Source organism: Alnus glutinosa, chromosome 14, assembly GCF_958979055.1.
Source record: "Alnus glutinosa chromosome 14, dhAlnGlut1.1, whole genome shotgun sequence".
In the NCBI taxonomy this organism is placed as follows: domain Eukaryota; kingdom Viridiplantae; phylum Streptophyta; class Magnoliopsida; order Fagales; family Betulaceae; genus Alnus; species Alnus glutinosa.
In genome coordinates, this window is record NC_084899.1 from 18,111,766 (window position 1) to 18,136,997 (window position 25,232).

General features: G+C 37.6%; 1 protein-coding gene and 1 long non-coding RNA gene across 3 annotated transcripts; both read right to left on the bottom strand.

Moving 5' to 3' along the window:
- Positions 1-608: 608 nt before the first annotated feature.
- Positions 609-22,063, bottom strand: LOC133858111 (S-adenosylmethionine carrier 1, chloroplastic/mitochondrial). Of its 2 annotated transcripts, none has more exons than XM_062293558.1 (13): positions 21,917-22,063; positions 21,678-21,746; positions 18,647-18,754; positions 17,544-17,626; positions 16,739-16,815; positions 12,814-12,904; positions 12,381-12,434; positions 12,209-12,304; positions 11,832-11,921; positions 6,366-6,417; positions 1,373-1,434; positions 1,022-1,102; positions 609-899 (listed from the first exon to the last, which is right to left on the bottom strand). In XM_062293558.1, the coding sequence occupies exons 2-13, from the start codon at positions 21,730-21,732 to the stop codon at positions 768-770; spliced, it is 981 nt and encodes a 326-aa protein (XP_062149542.1). In that variant the 5' UTR covers positions 21,733-21,746; positions 21,917-22,063; the 3' UTR covers positions 609-767. The 2 variants fall into 2 exon arrangements, with proteins under 2 accessions (XP_062149542.1, XP_062149543.1); XM_062293559.1 differs by having other exon boundaries at positions 21,913-22,038.
- Positions 22,064-24,194: 2,131 nt separating this feature from the next.
- LOC133858000 (uncharacterized) lies at positions 24,195-24,911 on the bottom strand. The gene is made up of 2 exons (XR_009898406.1): positions 24,603-24,911; positions 24,195-24,425 (listed from the first exon to the last, which is right to left on the bottom strand). It is a non-coding gene; the product is annotated as an uncharacterized LOC133858000 (long non-coding RNA).
- Positions 24,912-25,232: the final 321 nt, after the last annotated feature.

Genomic DNA, 25,232 nt, shown 5'->3' on the forward strand with positions numbered 1-25,232 from the left:
TTCGATTGATGTTAGCTTGGCTCCATATTTCCATATAGCATTCCTTATACAGACACTGTAATCATAAACCAAGACTATGAGAGTTTTCAAGGCAGAAGCCTCTGAGTCTGACGAGATTGAGATGCTGAATGTTCCCAATGGTGCACACCTCCGCCCAGAACTCTCTCTCTCTCTCTCTGCCGTATGGCCTCTCCAGGCGTTCACTACTACGTGAGTGGAGGAACCCAGCAACTCTCCCTGAAACACCAGCCCAGCCTCTCTAGGCGTTCACTACTACGCGAGTGGAGGAACCCAGCAACTCTCCCTGAAACACCAGCCCAAACCCACCGTGCCCAATCTTCTCCGAGAAACCCCAAGTCGCTAGATGAAGATGGTGGTTTTCCGGTCTTGAATCTCAAGGTTTTTTCTTACAAAGAGCTCCATTTAGTAATTCTTCATGGTACCAAAACATCAGTATTTAGTTCAAATTTTGACTCTATTCTATCTCCCATTTTTTAAAAAAAAAAAAAAAAATACATGTTGACCAACTCATCATGGGAGAACGTTAGAATGATGATTAAGTGACGAAATTTACAGCTTCTATAAGCTTAAGCTTTTGGAAGAGGCGATAATTTAAAAATTATGACAAGTACAACTAAATATGATTATCGTGCTTTCAACATCTCACATTCTAGAGAATGTAAAATATACAAAATTGAGAACGCAATCTAAGATAAATCTAGGGGGACACGGTTACAAGGTTTAGAAAGAACAAAAAAAAAAAGTACTCAATCATGTTTCTTATTCGGCTGTTGATCAAGTGGAGGACGCCTCTGAGCGAGGGACCGCTTAGTGCTCTCAAGGACACCAAAAAAGATTGAACCGCCTATGCCTATCCACAGTACTCTTGGCCCAATGCCCTAAAATAAAAAGAAATATAAGCAACGGAAGTTTTCTACCTTCAATGTGCCGTGGTTTATCAAGTTAGGTTATCATATAGCTCAAAGCAATAGCCTTTATAACCATGAATTCTTATGATTACCTTCAATAAAGCAGGAGGTCCCTCTTCCCTAACGATAGTTTGAACACAATCAAAGATTCCTTTGTACTGATTTGCAGATCCCTTTGAAAGAACAAAAGAAACCATATAATAGCTTCATATCTGACATTAAAGATACATGCAAATAACTAAATGCATGCAAAACGTCAAACATATGCATGCATTGAATGTATGCACATACATATAAAAATATATAAAGTAGCTTCTCTTGTACACTCCTTGTGTACCTGAGGACACCTTATGCTTTTATTGATATCTTGATTACTTGCATATTAAAAAAAAAAAAAAAAAAAAAAGGTTTCAGACAAATGAGAGGAAGCAGATTGGTCATACCTGAACCATCAACCTTGTCTTAACCACATCAAGGGGAGTAGTTATAGCCCCAGTTAGTGCACCTGCATAAAAATTGATATTCAATGTGAGGGAAGCACAACACAAACCAGCAGGGCAACAGATATGCATGTGTGCAAAAGCATAAAAAGAAAGGGTGAATTTGAATCACAGCAAATAGAAATTTCAGAACAATGATCTTTTACAAAATACAAAAATTATTTTATCTTGAATACGACCTACATTTCATATTGGATCATGATCATTCTCAATCCTTTCTTTTGCCTTCATATTAATCCTGATGAATCTCACTCTTTAATGCAGTTTGGAGCCATCACTATGGACATGGTCTGGATGCAAAGGAATAAGGCCATTTAGATCAGCCACCCTCGACCCCATCAATTTGGCAACTGTGACCAAAAATATCCACAGAGAGCACATGGAAACTAGGAACTTCATAGGTCATAGAAATTGGCTTCATTCGGTGATCAAAAGTTTGTTTGTAAAATTGTTAAAATCTAGTCCCTTCTTTGTAAAAACGTCAGATGCAAGTCCTGACGAAATGGCATACAGCAGGTTTCGTCAAATGCAAGTCCGAACGAAATGGGATACAGAAGGTTTCGCCATATGGACGTCAGTTGCAAGTTCTGATGAAATAGGATACATAACGTTTCGTCATATGCAAGTCCTAATGAAATGGCATACAGAACGTTTCGTCAGATTCAAGTCTTGACGTAACTGAAGATAGAATGTTCTGTCACCAGACGTCAGATGCAAGTCCTGACGTTGTCTGTAATGTCAGAGAGTTAACGATGAAACCCTAGTTCACGTCTTGGTGCCGCTGCAGATTCTGAACTTAAAAATTCAAACTTTCTCCTCTACAAAGGACCTTATCCCTTTGCCTATAAAAGAGAAAGAATGTCTCTTTGCATTTCAAGGAAGATGCCATTGTTGGAGCCAAGAACCTCTCTAGATGTTTTACTTCCTTCACCATTGTTAACCCAAGTAGGGATTCCTAAAAAGCTTGAAGTTTTCAGCAATTACTTATCAAACAAAAAAAAAAAAAAAAAGCTTGAAGTTTTCTCACTTGGAACTTGTTTCCTACATACCAAACCATACACAACCTTTTACCGCCAAGAAGTCTACTGGAGGGTCGGTAAGGAAAGGCGCTCGTAGAAGATTGGCCAGCGGGGAGCTACAGCAGAGACATGCAAGGAGCGGGTTGAGTTACAAATTAATGAGTATTTTACACGAGTTGTAAGTTTACTGTCTGTAGTTTGGTCTTCTACATTATAGTGATTTTTTAGGTTTGACTACCCCAGCGTGGTTTTACTTTTGAGGTACTCAAAAGGTTTTCACATTGTAACCAAAATATTTGTGTTATGGTTATATGTTTATTGTTTCAATAATTTTATTGAGATAATTATTGCTTGCTTACTTGTTTTGGGGTTAGAAAATAATCTCTTGGTCTATCAGAACTCATAGCGAAGCTTGGAACTCATAGTAAAGCATGCCTGAAGCTAGAGATCTAGACCCCACGGCCTGCCAATACACTCAAAATAAACTTTGATGTCACAGCCCAGAATTCATTTTCAATGATCACTGCCATTTATCAAGATTTGCTAGGCAATGCCCTCTATTCTTGGACAGCAAAAACTACTCTTGATGACCCCACAATAGGGAAGGCAACGCTACCCTTATGGCTGTCAGAATCTCTAGCGTTAGTTCTTGATAAGATCATTGTGGAGGGCGACTCCTTGGGGGTTCATGCAATCCTTAACCACAATCAAGCTTGTGATTAGTAGATAGATCCAATCATTAGAGACATCCACCACTTCTTGGGAAAATTTCCTTCCTGGACTGCAACACTAAATTTACCGTAGCATAAATGTCTGCACATAATTTAGCAAGATAAGTCGTTTCCAACATCATCACTAGAAGCATTCCCATTAACCCTCTCTGGATATCAACTCCAATTACTGACCGCAAACCCCCCATAATATCCTCCCTCTTCTCCCCTTTTTGTTCTATTTGCGCCAATATACCAACACACTTTTGCAGACTGAAAAAGTGGGAAGTAACATACTTGCTACCTGAATGTGTTTTGTGTTTCTTCATTTTGACTAAGTTGAAAACTCCTGATTCACCAACTTGCCTACCATACATAAGTAGTAGCAGATTTTTCCTGTCAAACAAATATTAGGCTGCAGCACGGTGCACATGCATGCTGATGCAAATTTGAGGACCTCAACATGATGAGGGATAGCAGTGGAGGTGCATCCCCTGTTTCTGATGCTTAAGACTATAGTGCATGACAAAGATTTTTTTTTTATGGATAATAATAATTTTATTAAAAAAGAAAAAGAAAAATCCTTGTACACAAAGAGTATACAAGAAAATCAAGAGTACCAAAGAACTAGCTGCTATTACAATCTAGAAAACAAATCAGATCTACCAAATTCCTTGAAGGGAAGTTAGAAACATGAGCAATGGCCCAGTTCAAAAGAGATCTCAGGAAGGAAGAATTAAGAAGAAGCACATTGGTCTCACTATCCTCAAAGAGCCGACGATTCCTTTCTCTCCAAATGATAAAGTTAAGGTCTGTAAATTATGTTCGTTATTTCGTGTTTTATTTCTGAACATCAACTAAATGCAAGTCAAACTATAAGGTTAAAAGTATAAAAAGAAAACTCTACACACTTTCACATGTCAGAAATTAGGACTATGCTTGATAACGTATTCTCCAAGTATTTTTCATTTTCAGTTTGAAAAACACACTTTCTCAAATAACATTAACAAACAACTCAAAATACAAAACACCTTTCAAAACAGAAATCACATTTTATAAAACTTTTCACAACTTCTTGTAGGAATATTTTGACAAAATAGGTGCTTAATTTTGAAGGGATAGGAGCTAACTTATTATTTAAAAAATAAAAATAAAAAAATTAGCGTCGTCATGTGGCCATCCTTAGTGGAAGAGAGGAATGGTTGCACAACCACTCCTATTTGGTCGGAGTGTCCGCGTGGCCACCCTTGACCTATTGTGGTGGCCACACAACTATCCTTCCCCTCTACTAAGGGTGGCTACTTGGCTACTCATTTTTTTCTTTTCTTTTTGTTTTTGTTTTGTTTTTTATAAATAAAGAGTCAACTCTACATCTGTTTGTATTTTCTCCCACATAAAACATTTTCTCGAATGTGGAGCCCACCATAAAAAGCCTTACCTTTATATCACATCAAAACACTTTTCAAACCAAAAACAAAAGACACTTACCCGAATACACTAACAAGCATACCCTAGGTTATTTTCAAATTTCCTCACTGCGACATGATACTAATCTAGTCTTACTAGACATACATGACTTAGGAGCATTTTAGTCTCACAAAGAAAGTAGACTTTGCTTGTCGTCTACACAGCATTCAAGAGTAAGAACAGGTTCCCATTAACAAATCCTTACAAAATATAGGATGTTGAGTACCACAATTCCTTTAAAATATGACAGCTATTCACTGATAATGTTAAAATTTTAAAAGTCTTTTCAAGAAAACCCAAATCTGCGGTATCATTAGTTCATTAGATGGCTGCAATTTCCTTGTGCAACCAAATTATGAAAGATGGCTTTTTGCCTTCATATGAAAAAACAAAACCCAAGGGGACATTTGATTTTCATGAGATATCTAACCCCACACACTCCTTCAAACTTTCATGCTAGACATTGCATTACTCAATTCATTGAGGATACAAATCCTATGCTCTTAAATTCATGGATCTTGACAGATATATCAAGATCCATGAATCTAATGTAAGGTTATCATTTACTTAACAAGAAAAAGAAGTGGGTAAAATGGCCTTGTTGAAGATCTGAAGGACGGAAAAACAAAACTAATCTTTTGCGGAAAGGATTCTTAATTGAATATAACATCAGCTGCTATCCATATTTGGAAGCAGGTTCTTTTATGTGTTTTTGTGGGGCTTGTGGCGTGAGAGAAATTCTAGGCTTTTTGAGGATATGGAGGTTACGGTTGGGGCTCTTTGTAAAAACGTGCTTAATATGTTACATTTGTGGGTGTCGACGCATAGCCCGAATCGTATGTCGTTTGCTGATTTTTTACTTTCATGTTCGTTTATCTCCTCTGATTAGGAGCTCTTTTGTATACTTCATGTATATTAGGGTTGTGCCCTTTTGCGCTTTTTAATAAAATTATTACTCATCAAAAATAACATCAGCTCATACATGCCGTCATCCAAAGGCTCGTTTGGAATAAACATGCTCTCTCTCTCTCTCTCTCAAGATACATAAATATATATATCCTAGAACCCAAAGTTCACACACATGCATAGCTACTAGACTTTCACCAATTTATCACCCCCTTTCTGTCCGCAGATTTCCCTAACTACCTGGAATCTTGGGGTTCCTTGTCATTTTTAAATAAAGAGAAAAAGAGTAATCTGTTTAAAATATGGAAATAGAACTAACCCCACTAGAAGGTATGTTCTTGGGACTTTCTAGAACTAAATCAAGAATTCTATTCTGCCATTTAAGTGTCATGCAGATCAAAAACATATATCAGCAGGTTGGGATAACAATGTGCTTTCCTTCTGGGGCCTTTGGAGTACCCAAAAAATGTTGGGGCACATGTATTTTCTTCTTTCAGTAAGTTAAACCATGGCTCCTTATTACCTACAACACCCCCCCCCCCCCTTCTTTTCTTTTTCTTTTTTTGTGCGTGTGGGGAGGCGTGGGGGGTGTTGGGGTATGCGAGTAGAATTTGTTCGACCAAATCTGAAACTACATCTCATCTGAAAGAACCATATTTAATGAGATACACTAATAGTGAATGGAATTTCCCTTCTCAGAATAGGTAGAAATGAAAAGCTTCAATGTAACTGCAGAATGCTAGAAAAATGTAAAGTTGGTAATCTGCAAAGAATCATGACATGACTAATTTTAAATAAAAGCATCAGGAAAACATGGTATGAATGTCTTCTTACCAGCAAAAGCACCAATGATGGCATTTTCAGGACCGTTTAGATCTCTCTGTGCCTGGCAAAAATGAAAACAGGTCAAAATTATCAACCGCGCTAAACACAAAAAAATAAATAGAAGCAGAACAGCATGTACACCAACAAGGCTTACCATGCATCACATTCATAGTGCTCTTTGGTTAGTCAATAATTGATCATATCTATTCACTTAATCATATATTCCATCAATAATCGCATTCATTCTATGGGTGTAGGTTCGAGCTCCCCCGAAAGCCTCGCCGGTGGGTTCTGGAGCAGATGTTGTGCAGTGATGTGATAAGGGGAAAGGGATGTTAGAGATTGATGGAGTTAGCTCAGCCGATTTGTAGTGCTTTGTCTAAGGTCTCACCAGAGGACACCTAGATGCAGCACCACATGCAATTTTTAAACTCAAATTTCACCAGTGGTCATGTACAGATGATAACTCTCAGGTCTGGGCCACCGGCTGTGAATTCGGTCAATTCCTCTGTCAATGGTGCTTGTTCTGGAAGTTTAGCGGATTTGGCCAAGACATCAGCACCTGGAGATGAACCCATCGCTGGAGTAACTTATTGGGTTTGGGAGGCTCAAAGGCAGATAAGGAGTCAGCACGGTTAGATAGCTCCATCAATGAGAAGGGTCATTCGAATAAGGAAAAAGAAAATGGGCTACAGGCCAGGGTGGGTGAAGCAAGCTGTATGGCTGGTACTATGCGTGTTGTGCAAAAAGGAATGGTCTGGCAAGTTCGGAATTGGTACTATGCACTAGGGAGGATCCCTTTGTTTGTGAGCTTCTGAGTTGTTGTCCCCCTATGGCTTCTAGTTGGGTCTTGCAGAAAGTGATGGACATCTGACATCTTGTTGGGCTATCTTGTGAGGGGTTTCAAGGGCAATTTATGGTGTTACTTACAGCCATTGAAACGAGTCATAACCAAGAGGGGTGGGCTACCAATTTCAAATCAGTCGTCAAAAGTAATAGAGAGTTGAAAATATTATCTTGCTCGATCAATTATGACTCTGCGAGTGGATGTTCAAGCCGTAGCAGAGTAAAGGGGAGGGGTACCTCAGTTTATCCATGAAGCCTAAACTATTATATTGGAATGTAAGAGGAATAAATGAGGAGATGCACCTTAGAGTCAAAAATTTGCTCAGGGAGTGGAAAGTAGACGTTATACGTCTTGAGGAGACCAAAATGGAGCTTATGTCCTATAATATTGTGCGTAGTTGATGGGGGAGCAGTCATGTAAATTGGTGTTGTTTAGACTCTAGGGACGCTTCTGGTGATATTTTGCTCGTGTGGTATAAGAGGGTGGTGGGGAAACGCGAAGAGTGTGGGTGAGTTCTCGGTTGTTGTTTCTTTCAAAACTGTCGAGGATCAATTTGCTTGGGCATTTGCGGGTGTTTATGGTCCAAACACCGATGGTGATAGAAGGTTTTTATGGGATGAATTGCCGGTTTGCTAAGTTGGTGGGACTGGATTTCAATGTAACTCATTTTCTGAGTGAGATCGGGTGTTGCTCGTATTTGTCCGGCTATGTTGGAGTTTCCCGATTTCATTCTTGAGCAGGGGCTTATGGGCATTCCTCTAGTGTGCGGCACTTTTACGTGGTCTAGCAACAGGGACTCTCCTTCCTAGTCTAGAATTGTTAGATTCTTTGTATACTCAGAGTGGGAAACCCATTTCCCTAATTTGCTCCAAAAGAGGTTACCTAGACAACTCTTTTGAAGGAGGTATGTTGAAGGCAAAAATCGAGATAACTATAGTTAAGAGAGTAACAAGTGCACGAAGTTCTTTCATCAAGTGGCCAATTTGAATAGAAGGAATAATTCTGTTCGGAAGAGGAAGCCAATTGATTGGAGAGACCTTTCAAGGATAATAAGGTCTTTGAGGTGGTGAAAGCCCTTCACTATTACAAGGCTCTAGGCCCTTATGGTTTTACTATAGGTTTCTTCCAAGCTTGCTCAGACATCATGAATGTCTTCCATGATTTTCACACTAGACATATGTTTGAAAAAAACCTCAATGCCACCTTCATTTCTCTTATTCCGAAGAAACCAGGGGCCGTTGACATTAAGGATTTTCAACCTATTAGCTTAGTGGGTAGAGTGCACAAAATTGTGCCAAATTTTTAGCTAACAAGTTGAAAATGGTAGTAGAGAAAATCATTTTTAAGCCTCAGAACACTTTCATCAAGGGTAGGCAAATTTCTCATTGCCAACGAGCACCTTGATAGTACGATTAGATCTGCGGAACTAGGTGTATTGTAAGTTGGATATTGAAAAAGCTAATGACCATGTCAATTGAGACTTTCTCTTGTATATGTTGTGGAGAAGTGGTTTTGGGGAAAGATAGCGTAAATGGATAGCATATTGTATTTCCTTCATGCGCTTTTTGTCTTAGTGAATGGCACTCCTACAAGTTTCTTTAGTAACTCTCGTGGCCTGAGACAGGAAGATCTATTGTCCCCATTTCTGTTCATTGTTGTTATGGAGGCGTTAAGTAAAATGATTTCTGCTTTAGTGAATGTGGGGGGGGGGGGGACAGTGGGGCCTAGGAGTGGTTAGGGGTGTGCACGGGTCGGGGTGGGGGGGTTTAGGAGTTTTCTTGAACCCAACCCGGGGTCTTCGGTGATTGTGTGAAGAACAGCGATTGTGGCGTGAATCAGGGCAGCCCAGAATTTTCCATCCCAAACAGGGACGAGCCTCCATGCAATTCTATGACAGATGCAGATATCCAGGCCAACGATCAACATTTTCCTTTGAGAGAGGTGGACAAAGGAGCACGCTCAGGCTTGACTGGCAGAGGACGAATGAAGATTGGGTCCGAGATTTCTGGATTTTCTGTTGATGGAGATGGGAATCCAAAATTTACTGCTAGGGGAAAATTGAAGAGCATTTTGGCAATATCCAAGATTTCCGGAAATTCTGGCGGAAGAGCAGCAAACCCAGGACATGCAGCTGGAGGAAAATTGCAAGAAATTCTAGCCGGAAGAGAAAGGGCGAGAGCTTGTGGAACAGAGGGTAGCGTGAAATCAAGGTCAAATATTTTGCCTAATCTGTTACCCCTAAATTTAAGATTGCAGATGAGAGAAAAAAAAGGAAATCATGGGTGGAATCAAGGGCTCGTGTGGCACTGAATATGGGATATTATGCAAAAAAAAATTCCCCAGGTCAACATCTATTGGCAGCATACTTCTAGGACCTTGAGGACAAGGTCCATTTGAAGAGGGTAGGAGTGTTACGTATCTAGGGTTATGGATAAGGACATTCATGGAATTATCTATTATGCCTCATTGACTAAATAAAAGATATTTAGGGATTTGGATTCTTGCTCATAAAGCAAGAATCCCTAATTTAAGGGAATTATATCCCATTATGTTAGGTTTTCTATTAGGAAGGAAATAAAGAAATTATTTATCCCATTAGGTTTAGTAATATTTATGTAATATTTATTTATCGTTTTCGGTATTTTATTCAGCTTTGTAACCCTATAAATAGGGGTCTTGAGGAATAAAAATATAAGAAGAAAATTATTAGACAACTCTTATAGTTGCTTGTGAGTTTTTTAGGGTTCCTCGAATAACCTTAACATTAGGAGGCCCAGGATACCTCAAATTATCCTACCCAAATCTATCTGATATATCATTGTTCATCCCTCGTTACGAAGGTCCGTAACAGTTGGGTTCCTTCCAAGAGATGATTGTTTGATGTTAGATACTATTACAATATTCATGTTCCCCATGATAGTACTCCTTTCCCTTGGAGAAGTATTTGGTGGAATGAGGTTCCCTTAAGAGTGGTTTTCTTTGCCTGGTCAGCCACTAGGAAAGATCCTCATCATAGACAATTTAAAGCAACATGTCATTGTGGTTAAGTGGTGTTGCATGTGTAAAAAGAATAAGGAGTTTGTGGATCATCTTTTATTCCATTGTGAGATTGCCAGTGCCCTTTGGAATGCTATCTTCAACAATGTAGGGCTGGCTTGGGTTATGCCTAGTCGGATGGTAGATCTCTTCGCTTGTTGGAGAGCGTTAGATGGTAGGTTTCAGCTCGATGTTGTTTGGAAGACGATATCACCCTGCCTTATGTGGTGTCTTTGGAGGGAAAGAAATGATCGGAGTTTTGAGAACCGTGAGAGGACATTAGTGGATTTAAAGGCTTTATTCTTTGAGACTTTTTCATTGGGCTGCTGCCTTAGATTTTAATATTTCAAGGTATCACGTTTTTTTTTCTTCTTTTTTCTGCTTCTAGCTAGGTGTATCTCTTATATACTTCTTATGTCCTTGGGTTTTGCGATATTAAAATAAAAATTTAAAATTCACATTCATACACTTTCCATGCTTAGGAAGTTAGGATAAAGAAAGAGAAAGACTCGGGAGCTGAAAACTTTAAACAATATAGATTGTGCCATCACACACACAGAATATGTCTAGTAATTCTCACGTCATATAGTATAAAATAAAATAAACCTGAACAAATAGGATTCTGACCACAGCATTGAATAACACATGCAAACACATAACAATATAACAAAATAAGCGTAGTACAGAGTTATACAGTACTATCAAGTTGTAAGCTCAAGCTCAAAATTCAGTTACACGTCTGTCAAATGATAAGCTTAGCATCAAACTTTTGAGCTAGATACAAGATGTAGATTTTGGTAGTACATAATTCTATAAACAATGTTGAAGAATATACAATTAGCTTTGGAGAAAAGGCTTGTATAACCAACCCCTATTGATTTTTATTAGACTTAGTTGAGGAGTTTAAACAAACAGCTCGTCTTGCTACAGAACAGACCATTGTCCAAATCCCAAGAATGAGGAAAAGGACTCTCTTAGCATCAAACTTTTGCGCTAGATACAAGATGTAGATTTTGGTAGTACATAATTCTATAAACAATGTTGAAGAATATACAATTAGCTTTGGAGAAAAGGCTTGTATAACCAACCCCTATGGATTTTTATTAGACTTAGTTGAGGAGTTTAAACAACCAGCTCGTCTTGCTACAGAACAGACCATTGTCCAAATCCCAAGAATGAGGAAAAGGACTCTCTTTGCCTTCTAAAACCACACTAGCTAACCCATACCTTCCTTGATTCAACCAAGTTCAGGTTCAAGAGAACTCTCTATGCCTTCTAAACTCAGCCTTCTTCTCAATTAAACCAGCCCATGAAAATATTAGATCATATACTCTTAAAAGTGATAGGAGTTCCAAACACTAGATCACATGGTATGGTGTCAAATCATCAATAAAGAAGCATTGAAGTAACATAGAATCTTGCAGTCAAAGAAATTGCAAACCGTGTTAGAATAGGAGCATCACCTATAAAAAGCATTTCATATATCATTAGCATGCTGCACAGTCAAAGAGGGAAATGTAAAACATCATCAAGTAAAATAAATTCTTCCAAAAAGTGTCCAAACATTGAATTATATGTTGTAAGGAGCTTACTGCTGCCTTATAACCCATCCGAAGCTGTTCATAGAGGCAAAATTGAATTGCATCAAATGGCAAATCCCGCAATAAGAAAGATCCATATCCCTGCAATCTCAGCAATGGAAAAAAATAAATACAAACAAAACAACAAAAAAGCTGCCACAAACAAATGGCATGCAGGTCACACATTAACAACACATGTAATGCATAATCAACAACACAGGCCCATCCTCTCCTAGAAGATCCCTTTCAACCTTTAACCAAGAATAAAAGAACAATAAATTCCTCTCTACTATTAAAGACATTGGTACTTCATTAGTGTCAATCTATCTATTTCAAGAAAAAAAAATTGAGAGAAGAGATGGGGAGGGTAGTTGGTGAGGACCACACACCGCATAGAATCCTTTAAAGCCCTCCTTAGAAGCAATAAGGCGGACAGCATCAGGAGCTGAAGTAAATTGCCCCGTCTGCATCCTTTGCTTAACAACCTGAGTAATTGAAAGTGTTAAAAAAGGAAAAAGGAAAAAGTGAGGGAGGGGGGTTTGAAATGCAAGAGTTATCTACCTCTGTTGGAACACGAATGAGAGAAGCAGCAAGACCTCCTATGGCCCCTGCAGTCTGAATAAAGTTCAACCATAAACAGTTTATACAGCCAAACTATCAGCTATAGTATCAAACAACCCAATGAATTCAGGAGGTTTAGTTGGTCATGCAATTAAAACTAGATATGCATTCTCATTTTTATTTTAGGATTTGCAGTAGATTTTGTAGATCCTTCACTAGTACGGAAAACAAACTCTTGAGGCGCTAGAGGAGGTTGTTCATCCAAAATGTGTTTAGGCTTCAACAAGAATAAAAAACCAACACCTTGTTGAGTGTCAATCTGTGTTGTGACAAGCCTTAATAAATAAGATAATTGAAGACATTAATTGGTCATGTGCCAAAGTGAAGCCCATGAATTCATATCAAAATAAAAGGGAATTGAAGAATCTCTTACAAAATGAGCTGCAGCACTAAGATTTTCGGGAAACATCTTTAACAATTTCTGCTTTGCAGGTTCATACACACCAACAAATACAGCAGAAGCCCTGCATAAAAGAATATTACCAAAACAAGTCTCCCAGCATTCCCAAAAAAAAATATATTCATTTTTTTTTAGCGGGTTTAATTATATGTTACATATGTATATAAGTCCTTTATTATAATAAAATATATGTTATATGATATGAGATGAGATAAAAAAGAAGAAATGACAAGATAATTTTTGTATATGAATGGATAAAATAAAGATGTGGAAAACAATACAGGTATTCTCTACAATGACACTGTCAACCAATTGAAAGGGATGTAGCACAGCTTGGTAGCACGTTTGTTTTGGATAAAAAATGTCTATAATAAAATAAAGAAAATTAATATAAGAATAAATAGATATTAATTTATAAATCGATATTATTTAAATTATTAAAACGATATTTATATTATATATTCAAATGAAATATTAAAAATTAAATAAAATAATAAACTAAATTTGGTAGAAGTAGAATAGAAATAATACGAGGTATAGGACCTTTTGGAGAGTGATTGGTCCACCAGGCCAGAAAGGGGAATTAAACTTCATTTCTTCTGCTTTCATTCATTTTGTTAAGATTAGATAGACATATTTCTATCTTACACTAAGCAAACAAATTTTTTTTTTGATAAGTAATAACCTGGTTTTATTAAAAGCGTCAGGCGCCCCTTAGTACACCGGCAGTATACAAGAAAAAACGCAATGCTGGAAAACGAAAAAAAACAGCCCAAAAAAAGAAAGAAAGAAACCCACCACACAAACCCACAGGAACCTAAGCCTACAAGCACAAAGAACCCCAATCCAACCCACAAGGAACACAAAAGAAACCCACCCAAAACCCCACAGGAACCTACACCCTAAAACACAACACCCGCAGCCCATAAACAACCCACAAACTACAGAACCTGAGCCTTTCCTCTCCTACTCCTAGAATGCACACTCGCAACGTCGAGTTTATGGAGCTCTTCAGATTCTGCAGTTCTCTCCTTCCTTTGATCTTATACCGCTTCCCCATACTACCCGATGAAAATCTTCCTCAATGGCATCCAACAAAGCCAGGGCCGAATCTTCATCCTCAGCACCATCCAACTCCCACTCCAAGTGTAAGTCGGGAGGAAAAACGCCCAAGGGGTGAGGAGAATCACCATCCTCTCCCTGATCCCACGAAACAATCACCCCAGATGGGCTAAACCCTACCGGCCACTCCTGAGAATGGATCAAACCATTCGTATTGGGAGTCTCACCCTTGTCAATGGTCAACAATTTGCAGCCGTTCAAGGGGGAGGGAACTCTCGGGAGCAAGAACCCACGCCGAAGACCCACTCCCCCACTTGGCATCGGTAGGTTTTTAACCACAGTCCCGACCAAAGCCTGAGAAGATGTACCCAAACACTGCGTCATCGGCAACCTCAAAGCTGTCATTGCCTCATCAATCAAGGAAATATCCAACTTACTAGCTTTGGCCTTCGATTTCCGTTGATACCTCATGACCGATTGGGATTCGGACGGGTAAATGGGAGCCCCACTATCTGCCATCACAGGAAGAGACAAGCGAATCCTTTCTCCCAACGCAGCCGCCCCCAAAGAGGGACCTACAAATCCTTTAGAGTCCGAACCCAACCCCCCAAGCAGACACGGGGTTGAGTCACAAACTGACACATCCGACCGCAGGTTGGGCTTCGCCGCCCACTCTAAGGCGAACAGATCTTCAACCACCGCCGTGCACAAGCTAGGACTTGCGCCGGAGAACTCGCCAGTATCCGACAGCCCTCCACCCATGCCAGTCGTCGTCTTCACCTCCGACCTAGACCCATCTTGCCGGGCCAAAGCAGAATGAGCGAAGAAAACCGGATTCTCCACCGGAGAAGAACCCCCCATCAACGACGAGCCTGACTTGAACACCGGAAGAGTAGAAGACGACCCGTCCAACGCTTCCGGCGCCAAAGAACCCAATCCCGACATTTCAGAGTCCAACCCCGCTTCGTTGAGTCCACAAACCTTATCCGGGAAAGACCTCTTAGGCCTTCTTAGGGTTGGGCTTAAGGCCCAACTTCCTAGAACCATCCCTACAGCGTGGCCTTCTAATCACAGCAAATGAGAACCTACACCGGCCCAGTTTTAGCCCAACAAGAGAAATCCTGTTCCAGCCCACGTTAGGCCCACTCACCCAATCCAGCCTTACATCAACCTGCTCCAGGATCTTTCTGCAGAATGAGACGTCGCAGTCCCTTGTTCTGCACTCTCTGCCTTTTCGAACACTGGAGCCATCGACACAAAGGTCTTTACCCACCGGATCAAAATGGTTTCTCTCCCAGGTAGAACAGTCCACCGCCCGCCGGACTATCGCACAAGACCGCTCCTTTATCGAGAATTGCTCCTCCTCGCACCAAGCCACCTCCTCCTTAGAGACCAGAATCCGGCCACCAAAAGCATGGATGGTTGGCGGCGAGCGAACCGCTTCCGCGAAAGACAGTGGACCCGCAGCATTTCTCATACAATCCCCCACCTTCTTCCCCCTTGCCTTCTCCTCCGGCAAGGAAACACCGAACCCGCACCCTACCGAAGAACCAAGAACTTCTATAGCCTTATGCAACTCACTAATAAACTTGAGCCAACCCCAACCACCCCGCCCCTTAGGAATACGAAGGAACCCTCTCTAAACGCCCACCCCATAGACCGCTACCTCCACAAACCGGCCATTAGTGTTACCTCCAATACAAACTATCGTCACCTTCGCCCCCTCCCTGAAAGATTGGACAAAATCAGACAGACCATGACCACCCATCAACACCTTTATAGTCGAAACCAGTCATTCAATGCACTGGTTGCTGAGAAGTACCGCACCGGAATAAAATTTCCACTTTTCTGCCACCCTTAGCACTGACGCCCCTTCAATAACCAAGAAAGCAAACGCTTTTGCCTCCACCAGAAATCGTCTATCCATCCCTCAACTTCTCACCATGTCCAAGCTCCCGGAAAGAGGACTCTCTTCTCTCTTTGTTCAGTATGGAGCCTTCACTTTCAAACAAATCCAAAAGAAAAAGAAAAAAAAAAAAAAAAGAAGAGAAAAACCTGCTCCAAGAATCATAATTTTTAGGACATCTCCTATTAACAAACTGGTGTGTCAGGCACTGGAGGACATGACATACCTTCCATCCACCTCCAACACTCGCTTGGATATTAATAAATTTCAACATCTTTCACCTTAGAAATCTGCAGATTTAAAATGATGTTGTGCATTTTTTTCAAGAAGCTTGTGCATAATTAGTATTTTCATAACTATTTAACCGTCTATGGTTCTTCTACACAAACAAAGACAGTCAGCCTACAGCAACAGAGAGTAGAAATAAATTTAAATGATGAAATTGACTGAGTTAGAGAGAAGGGGATGGGGAGGGAGATGGCAAGAAATAGTGAAATACTCTTATATGGTTATGTTCAATCTCATACAGAAATCTATTCCATAATTGACGATGAATTGGAATAATTAAACTATCTCTAAAGATGAAAAATAAGAATTTAGCAACCTAGAAAGCCCGCTGGAGATTGCTAGTCTTAATTGTTGAGATTCCACAACATTATTGAAAATTTGGAACTGTAAAGAATCCAGAGATAGATGACATAACACACTTATGGCACATACAATTACGATTAGTACATTAATGAAGGAGCATTTTTCTTTTTCTTTTTTAATGAAACTACATAATCAGTAGAAGGAAACAAATTCATCCAAAGAGCATAAATCGAGTCATTTCCAGGTTCAAAACTTGTTCAATGAACAAAAATGGATACTGACATATGAAGTGTGAATCCTAAACATTAAGGGAAGTCATGCATTTCGAAAGGTACTTACGGTAAGACACCAGCAAGATTTCCAGCCAATCCAGAGTAAAGGCCCTTCAAAACTATTTTTCCACCACCATGCGCAGCCTGTAACAAAAGCACAATAGTAAATTTGGAAATACTCTGGTAAAAAACTTGCAACCATGAAAAACTACTCCCCCCAAACAAAATGTATCAATTTCAAAGTAGCCCAAAGAAAGAGACCTATCCCAACCTTTGCATTCTGAAGCAAACAACAATATGTGAAATCAAAGAGTTTTTTAGATGTAAGCTACTAGAACTTAAGAAGATGCAATTGCTGTGTATTTATATAGTGGACAACCTAGCACCATAACCCCTGTTTTCATGTTCTAAGATTTATCACTCATAAAAATCCAAGATTTTAAAATTTATGTAAAAATGATAGTTGGAAAATATCAATCAGAATTGCAAAGTTTTAGTTTTGTGAGTATGAAGTTACATCCATAATCTCTGCGTGACAATTGGATGAGTACGTAATTTTTTAGATCTCTCTGTTGTCCAACATGATTTCATAATTAATTATATACGTACATTTATAAACCTCGAGTATTAAAAAAAAATATAAAATTGATTTTGAAAATTACCTCTAGCAAATGGGAAGTAACCCTAGCGCCCAAAAAATAAAAGAAATGTAACAGGAATAGAAAAATAAATAAATAAAATAAAATAAAATTTGAAGGAACAATCTCTAGATCCATATGTATTACATCAGGAAATTACCCGTAACCTGGTGCAGTAGATTCCTTAACTTTTTTTAAACATGAACTCTAATTTAATATGCATAGTTAACCCACCTGCAGTCGTGTCTTTATAGTATCAATGGGATATAAAGCTGTCTCAACAACAACACCGGCTGTACCTCCTGCTATAACACCCTCTGCAAAATCCACCACCAGACTACTTAGAAACTAAAAATTTGACAACATTTATGTTTATTCTTACTAGCATTTTGTCCATCTAATGTATTCAAAGAATTTGACAACATGAAAGAAGCAAATGGTCTGCCTAACTCTCTATCAGTAAAAGGTCAGGAGGGGCAAACGCCTTTGGTGTTCCCTCCAGACAAGACCTAGGGCCTTACAATCACTAGCCAATATCAAGCATAATTTATTAAAGAAACGAAGAAAATTATTTCTTCTTTTCTTTGTGTTCAAAAACTCATTGTTGGGCATATACGTAATACTCTGCTAGCATTTGATTTTCTTTCTCTTCTGCAGTGTATAAACATGCATTTATTGAGCCATAGTTAATATGACAGGTTAAGACTCAAAGACAGTGTCACCAAGAAAAAAATCACAAGAGTCCACATAACTTGCACAACAAATTCCAAGCCACTTAAAATAGAGATTAACATGTATACACCCAGTTGCTGGCTATAAAAATCTTTGTTATTGCTTTTCAACATAAAGAAAAAAAAATATAGGCTCAACATTTTATAATTACCCAGGAAATGTTATTTCACATTCCACAGATTCCATAAGCAACATATATGAGAGAGAGAGAGAGAGAGAGAGAGAGAGAGAGAGAGAGAGAGAGAGAAGGGGGGTGGATCTATAAGAGAAACTCAGTGAATAGTCTTAGCATTCATTCCTATATAATCTCATATTCCAAAAAGAAGTAAGCATCACATTGCTGATCCAAAAGAGTAATTGATTGAGAAACCAGGGCCTGTTTGGTAAATTTTTCGAAAAGAGTTTTCGGCTTTGGGTTTTGAAAAGAGTTTTAAATTTTTCGAGGTCGAGTTGTTTAGGAACAACTCCGTTCATTTACAGCCCTAGTCAAAGTCATTCAATCTATTGATCAACTCAGAGTTTGAGCTTCAATATCATTCTTAGTCAACCCCAAAACATTCAACAAACCTTGACAATATTTGTTTGACAAGAAGTTTTTAGCATACCAAAGAAAGTACGAAAAAAGTCAAATGGTTGTTCTTCTCCCATTTTGATTGATGCAAATGGCTTTCTTCTTCCCGGCAGCGAATTTAACATTTTCCTGTCACATGCATCTGCAAAACCATATCACCTATTCAAAAAGGAAGCATGGTGGTATAATAAAAATATCACTGAGGTTAAAAAAAAAAAAAAAAAAATTCCAATCACATCAATAGATAGAAAATGAGATCCTAATTGGGACTTTCCCAAAATTCAAAGTGGATGCTAAAATCTTTCCCTCAGGCACATAGCTAACTGAGAAATTCATTCTCACAAGTAGTACCCTATGTATATATCTTCTTAGGCCAAGTTATACGTTATGTAATAAAACCCAACGAAGTCATGAATAGGGGAAAATCTTTTCTCTATCATGCTTTGTTATTTTCCCAATCTGGTAGAAGATTATTGTAATTGTTTTATATTAAATCCGACTTTGTAACTCTTGTTATTTACCAAATTAACATTAAGGGTAAAATAACAAAAACAAAAAAACCTTTTGCTAATGCCTTTTAGGGTTTTTTTGCTTTTTAGTTGTGATGTGACATAAAAGTGAAAGCAGTTTTGAATGTTTTGTGTGTTGAATTGTTTGTTAATACTTTTATTTTCTTTGCAAAAAAGCAAAAAGTTGTCCTAATAGGCATTAGCAAACGAGCCTAAAAACTTCTACGAAAGATTTTGCCCTGAAAGAAAGGAAATATCTCATAAGAGGTTACCATAAACTGGACTGCCTAAGTACTTAGGGCCAATTTGGTTATGTTCTCCATAAACAATTCAAAGTCCCAAGTCACAAGAAATAGAAAACTGCATGAAAAAATATTCAGAGATTCGGATTCGGCATGGAGAGGTTGATAGATTGGTGTGGAATCTTTCTAAGAGGAGGAGCTTTGAAGTGCAGACTTTCTATAGAGCCTTAACTTGTCAAGAGGCGGTCTCTTTTCCTTAGAAGGGTATTTGGCGTGTTAAGGCTCCGAAGAGGGTGGCGTTTTTTGTGTGGACAGCGGCATTAGAAAAGGTTTTGACACATGACAAGTTGACAACTTGCGTAAGCGTCATATAGTGGTGGTAGAGTAGTGTTGTATGTGTAAGAACAATGGGGAATCCATTGAACACCTTCTACTTCATTGTGATGTGGCACGGGCTGTTTGGAGCTCTTTCTATAGTTTTTTCCAGGTGGAGTGGGTCATACCAAGAAGCGTACTGGATTTGTTGAGTGGTTGGAGCAGTTCGCTGGGTTGTGATCATGTTACGCGTCTTTGGAAGTAGGTTCCCTTGTGTGTTATGTGGGGTCTTTGGTGTGAGAGGAATGCAATGCTATTTGAAGATGTGGAATTACTGGTTGTGGACTTGTGTCAAAATGTGCTTAATATGTTATATGTTTGGGTCTCGGTGCATAGCTCGAGTCGTATTATGTTTGCTGAGTTTTTTTTTTTATAAGTATTTTTTCTTTCATGTTCTTTTGTTTACATTCATGTTCTTTTACATTCATGTTCTTTTGTTTCCTCTGATTAGGGACACTTTTGTATACTTCCTATGTACTAGGGTTGCGCCCCTCTGCGCTTTAAGAAAATTTTAAAAATAAAATAAAATAAAAAATAATTGTTTCAAAGATTTTAGTTTCTATTATGGTTCAGTAAAAACCAATCACTGATAACAACAAGAAAAGCTAATCACTCAAAACAACATTGTTTTTATATACAACGAGACGGCCCGAAATCCCCATCCCTTCAAGAGAGACATAAGCACGCACAATTAACAATGTTGCAAAACTATAATCTACAGGACTCAAAACCTATAATATGAAGGACTAAATATCTCCCTATTTAAGATTCTTAAAAAGGATTTCTACTTTATCATTCGAATATCCCATAAAAATACAACATAAAATCAGCATTCAACCAGAACATATTATTCTAAAAAACTGGGCATTGTCACATAAATTCAAGCATTTACTTTAAGAAGTGGTATTCTTAAGTGATTGAGAAACAGAATATAAGGTATTCTTCTGCTATTTGCCTCACATAGACACATATACAGAGGTTTAAGGGTGACACTAGGCAAAAGCAAATTGCAAATTATGTGATTTTTGTTGTTACGACTAGGTCTACTCATGCTTATAAATGATACCAAAAGGCTGGGGGGTATCAAAATCTTGAAGTTATGCAATTGGCTTAATTCAAATGGATAACCATCACAGAAATCCTTTCCAGGAACAAAAAAAAAAATAGAAGGGGCAATTACACTTTATCCACTTGTGATTTAGGTTAAGTTTGATTTCTCAGCCTGTGATTTAAAAAGTTGCACTTTACCCATGTGACATTGTTGAACATTTTTTTCCAACTCAAATCATTAGTGTTTGGCACTGCAATTTCGTAGACCAATCGTGCGATTTTAAACCAAAATTGCAGAAATGTATCATTTGAGAGTGCATTTTTAAAAAATTGCAATTTGAAAAAAAAAAAAAAAAAAAAAAAAAAAAAAAAAAAAAAAACCCTTCATTTTCAAATCACAAGCAAATATGGGTGCATTTTTAAAAACCCACAATTCTAAAGACTAAACAACAATTTTAAATGTCAAATTGTGATTTTACTAAACGCTTAACTGAATTTGATTTTCAAATCGCTAACCCAAACGGACCTCTAAAAATAAGCCCAAAATGCATGTTACAACCTGAACACACCAAACTTGTGAACCAAAAAGAAATAAAATTAGACTCATCTGGATAAAGTGCAATCTTTTTTAAACCACGCGTTAGGAACTCAAGCTTGACCCAAAAAAGAATGAGCTCTAGACCATTAAAAAAGAAAAGAAAAACAGGCACAAAAGAATCACTGTAACATTTCATCCGAAAATATGATGCTATGTTCAAAGATATGAATTCAGTAGCTGCATTAGAATAAACAATAAAACTGTAACATTATGCCATAAATTACGTAATTATCATCTAAAACACAATCACGTTAAAAATCATATACAATACATATTCAAGAAATGGGTTACCTGATGAAGCTACTGAAGAGCTTCTCGCATCGCCGGCTAGCGTAATAGGACCCATCTGAGGTCCCAAAACTTCACCAAAACAGCAACAAACCAAGAAAAAAAAAAAAAAAAAAATTGGAATATAAGTTGCAAAAAAACCAAATCTCTATATCAGCCAATTATGAAATTTTTTGTTTGTAAGTAAATAAGTGTGCATGTGTGACTGTGTGTTTATGAGAGAAAGGCAGAGAGGCACCGACTGCGTTGCTGTGAACGGAAGGGATGAAGTATCGTGTCGTTTGGTTGGTTGTTTGGGCAGAGTGCTTTTAGACGAAATCAGATCCTCTCCGGTTCAAATCAAATAGAGGGAGCCGGTTCTTAAAAAGGAGGGAATAGGGACCTATTTTATTGTCTAAACAAAAAGTAAAATGATAATTTTGTCTCTCTCTTTTAAGGAATCGGCTCTTATCGAATTCAAATGGATCGGAGAAGATCTGGTTTTCTTATGGATTGCAATTTTTAAAAAGTGCGATTAGAAAATATAGTGATTTTAGGATTAGTTTGGGATGTGCTATTTAAAATAGTGATTTTAAAACGGACGGTTTAAAAATGTGATTTGTAATTAAGTACTTAGTAAAATCGTAATTTAACTTTTAAAATTGCAATTTAGACTTTAAAATCATACATTTTAAAATGCACCATCTTCCCTACGATTTAAAAACACATATTTTTCTACATTTTGAAATTTGAAATCGCAAGTTTTTAAAAATACTCTCAAACGATACATTTTGGTGATTTGAATTAAAATTACATTTTTGGTCTGTGAAATCGCTCTTAAAACGTAGTTAAGAAAGCACAATTTTTAAAATTGTAGTTAGTATTTAGTAAAATTTGTATAGAAGTGCTGTTTTTAGTATTTGGTAAAATTTGTATAGAAGTGTAGTTTTTGTCAAGTGGGTATTTGGATACCAATTAGTATTTAGTAAAATTTGTATAAAAATATTATTTTTTTGTCAATTGAGTGTTTGGATAACATTGGTATAAAAGTGCAATTCTATGTACAAATTACCAACAATCACATGCTTCACAAATAATTAAAATTAGTACCTTGATATATCACCCAAAAAAATAATATTAAAGTACATTAAAAATTAGCCTAAATCTAAAATCTCATTCATCAAAAAAATATTTAGCCTAAACCATAAATAATAAAAGTATTATTTACAACCCACAAATGGACCGAGTTATGTTGTCATAAACCACTCTCATCTCCTCATAATGTATATCTCAAATGTTTCTATAACTTCTACTCATTGATTCATCATTATTGCTTCAGAGGTTATCGGAGTTGCCTTTATCCCGCTTAAATTCCTTATCCTTCCTATTATGTATTATAATAAAATTATGAAAAATCGGAGTAGCATCTCTAGGGAGCGTTTGGTCTTTAATATCATAAGATGTCATTAGCTTTAAAATTCGGCAGCTATTCTTCCACACTCTAAAAGTTTGCTCAATCGCACTTCTCTTTCTTTTTTTCTTTCTTTTTTTTTTTAACATGTCCACACAAGAGGAAGGAGGGGGGATTCGAACTAGTGACCTTCGCTTCATGAGGCGTAGTCTCCAGCCGATTGAGCTACCTATTGGGGACAATCGCACTTCTCAGTGATAAGTGAACATAATTAAACCTCTTTTCTATCTCATTTCTTCGACTAACTTGTCGAAAATCTGGAATGTGATATTTCTCCCCCTTATAAGGTGGCAAGTATCTTTTCTTTAAGGGGTATCTAGCATCAACCAAATAATATTTTCTTAGACATTATAATAATAACCATATGTGAGATATAAATACTATATCTGGTGATGGTCTCAGAAAGTTGGCAGATGATTTATAGATAGCATCTAAAAAAATACATGTATCAATGTATCATGTATCACACCTTCCCATCGTACTATAATAGACATGAAAAGTGTTGTAGTGTGTTACAAATATTATTTTTAGTAATTTGGATATTAAAAACTTTGTGCAAGCCATTGGCTTTTTTAACTGTTAGTCAATAAAATCTTTTACCATCCATAGTTTTTTTTTTTTTTTTTACCATTTGCTTTTTTAACACAATTTAGTTTCATACGTTATGACCGTTGGACTTTTAGACAAGATATCATTTAGTCTTTACAAATTATCTTGTTTCATAAATTTTTACACTTTTGGCTTTATCAAATGGTCATGGGCTTTAAAATCACATTATTTTTGTGACCGTTTGACTTTATTACTTGGTCATTTGCTTTAAAACAAAATCAGCCTACCACAACTATAAAAAATGAGGTATTTCAGTTTAGACACTTCCCAACAAACAAACAAAAAAAAAAAAAAAAAAAAACCCTTCATGGTAAGTAGTGAAGATTTTATCCAAAGAAAAATGATAAGGTTTCAACCTTTTTTTTTCTAATTAAATAAAAAAATGATTAGAAAGAATGATAGTTTACGCTCTTTCATCTGAAAGGAATAATGAGTGGATAATCCTGAACGAAAATGAGGTGGGCTTTTAACAATAAACTCAAAATAAACTAAAACAGTGCATAAATAATTACAAATGATAGAAAATAAGTCAAACAAGTGACACGGTCCTCTCAAGGAGCTGCACAAAGCAGTTACATAAGTAAAATGGATACAAATTAAAGCAAACCTATCTAAACTCCCACTTAGCAATAACGATAACCATCGGAAGGAAGCTAAAGCAGTAGAAGCACTTGTAGAGTCTGAATTCGGGACTGCAAAGAGAAAGGCACCAACAGAAATCTAGTCACAAAAGTCTCCACTAAATGATCAAAACAATAAAAAGCTAGGAGACATTAGCCCACAAAACACAAAAGCAGCAAAAAGCATAACAGGCTGCAAAATAACAAAAGAAAAACAACTGGAAAATAGAACGAAAAAAAAAAAAAAACCTTGTAAACAGCAACAACAACGGAGGAGAGTGGTAGAAACCCACCACCGGAAAGGCCACGCATCAGAGAGACAGCTCCACGCGCCAACGCGTGGAGGACACTCTTGAGAGAGTGATCGAGATCCATGCGCATGCGCGTGAAGGCCAGGGCTAATGGCAACAAGGAAGAGACCGATTGTAATCTAGGAGGCTCAGGAGCATGGAGGAAGGGCACGTGAAGAGGAGGTGCTTGCAGAGAGTTACAGATCTACTCTTTAAAAAACCAAATCCATGAACCTCTACAAGTTCGAAAACTGGCCAGCTGGGGAGAGGGGAAAATGGATGATATGCAGATATAGTCTTGTTTATTATTAAATATTCACATGAGCCTAAGGTCCCACTGGTAGGTATCCCACCCCTTGCTACTCAGCAGCTTTATTATTAACATATTCATTAGTCACAACAATATACACAATATATAATGGTTCATTCACACACATACATTTAAACAAATCTGCAATAATTATGTTATGAAAATCAGTATCATATTCCAGTAAGTAATTTATACTTACACTTCTCAGCTTTCAGATAATATCAACACAAGTGATTACTGCAACACAGTTTTATACATATGATAGTGAATTAGTATAAA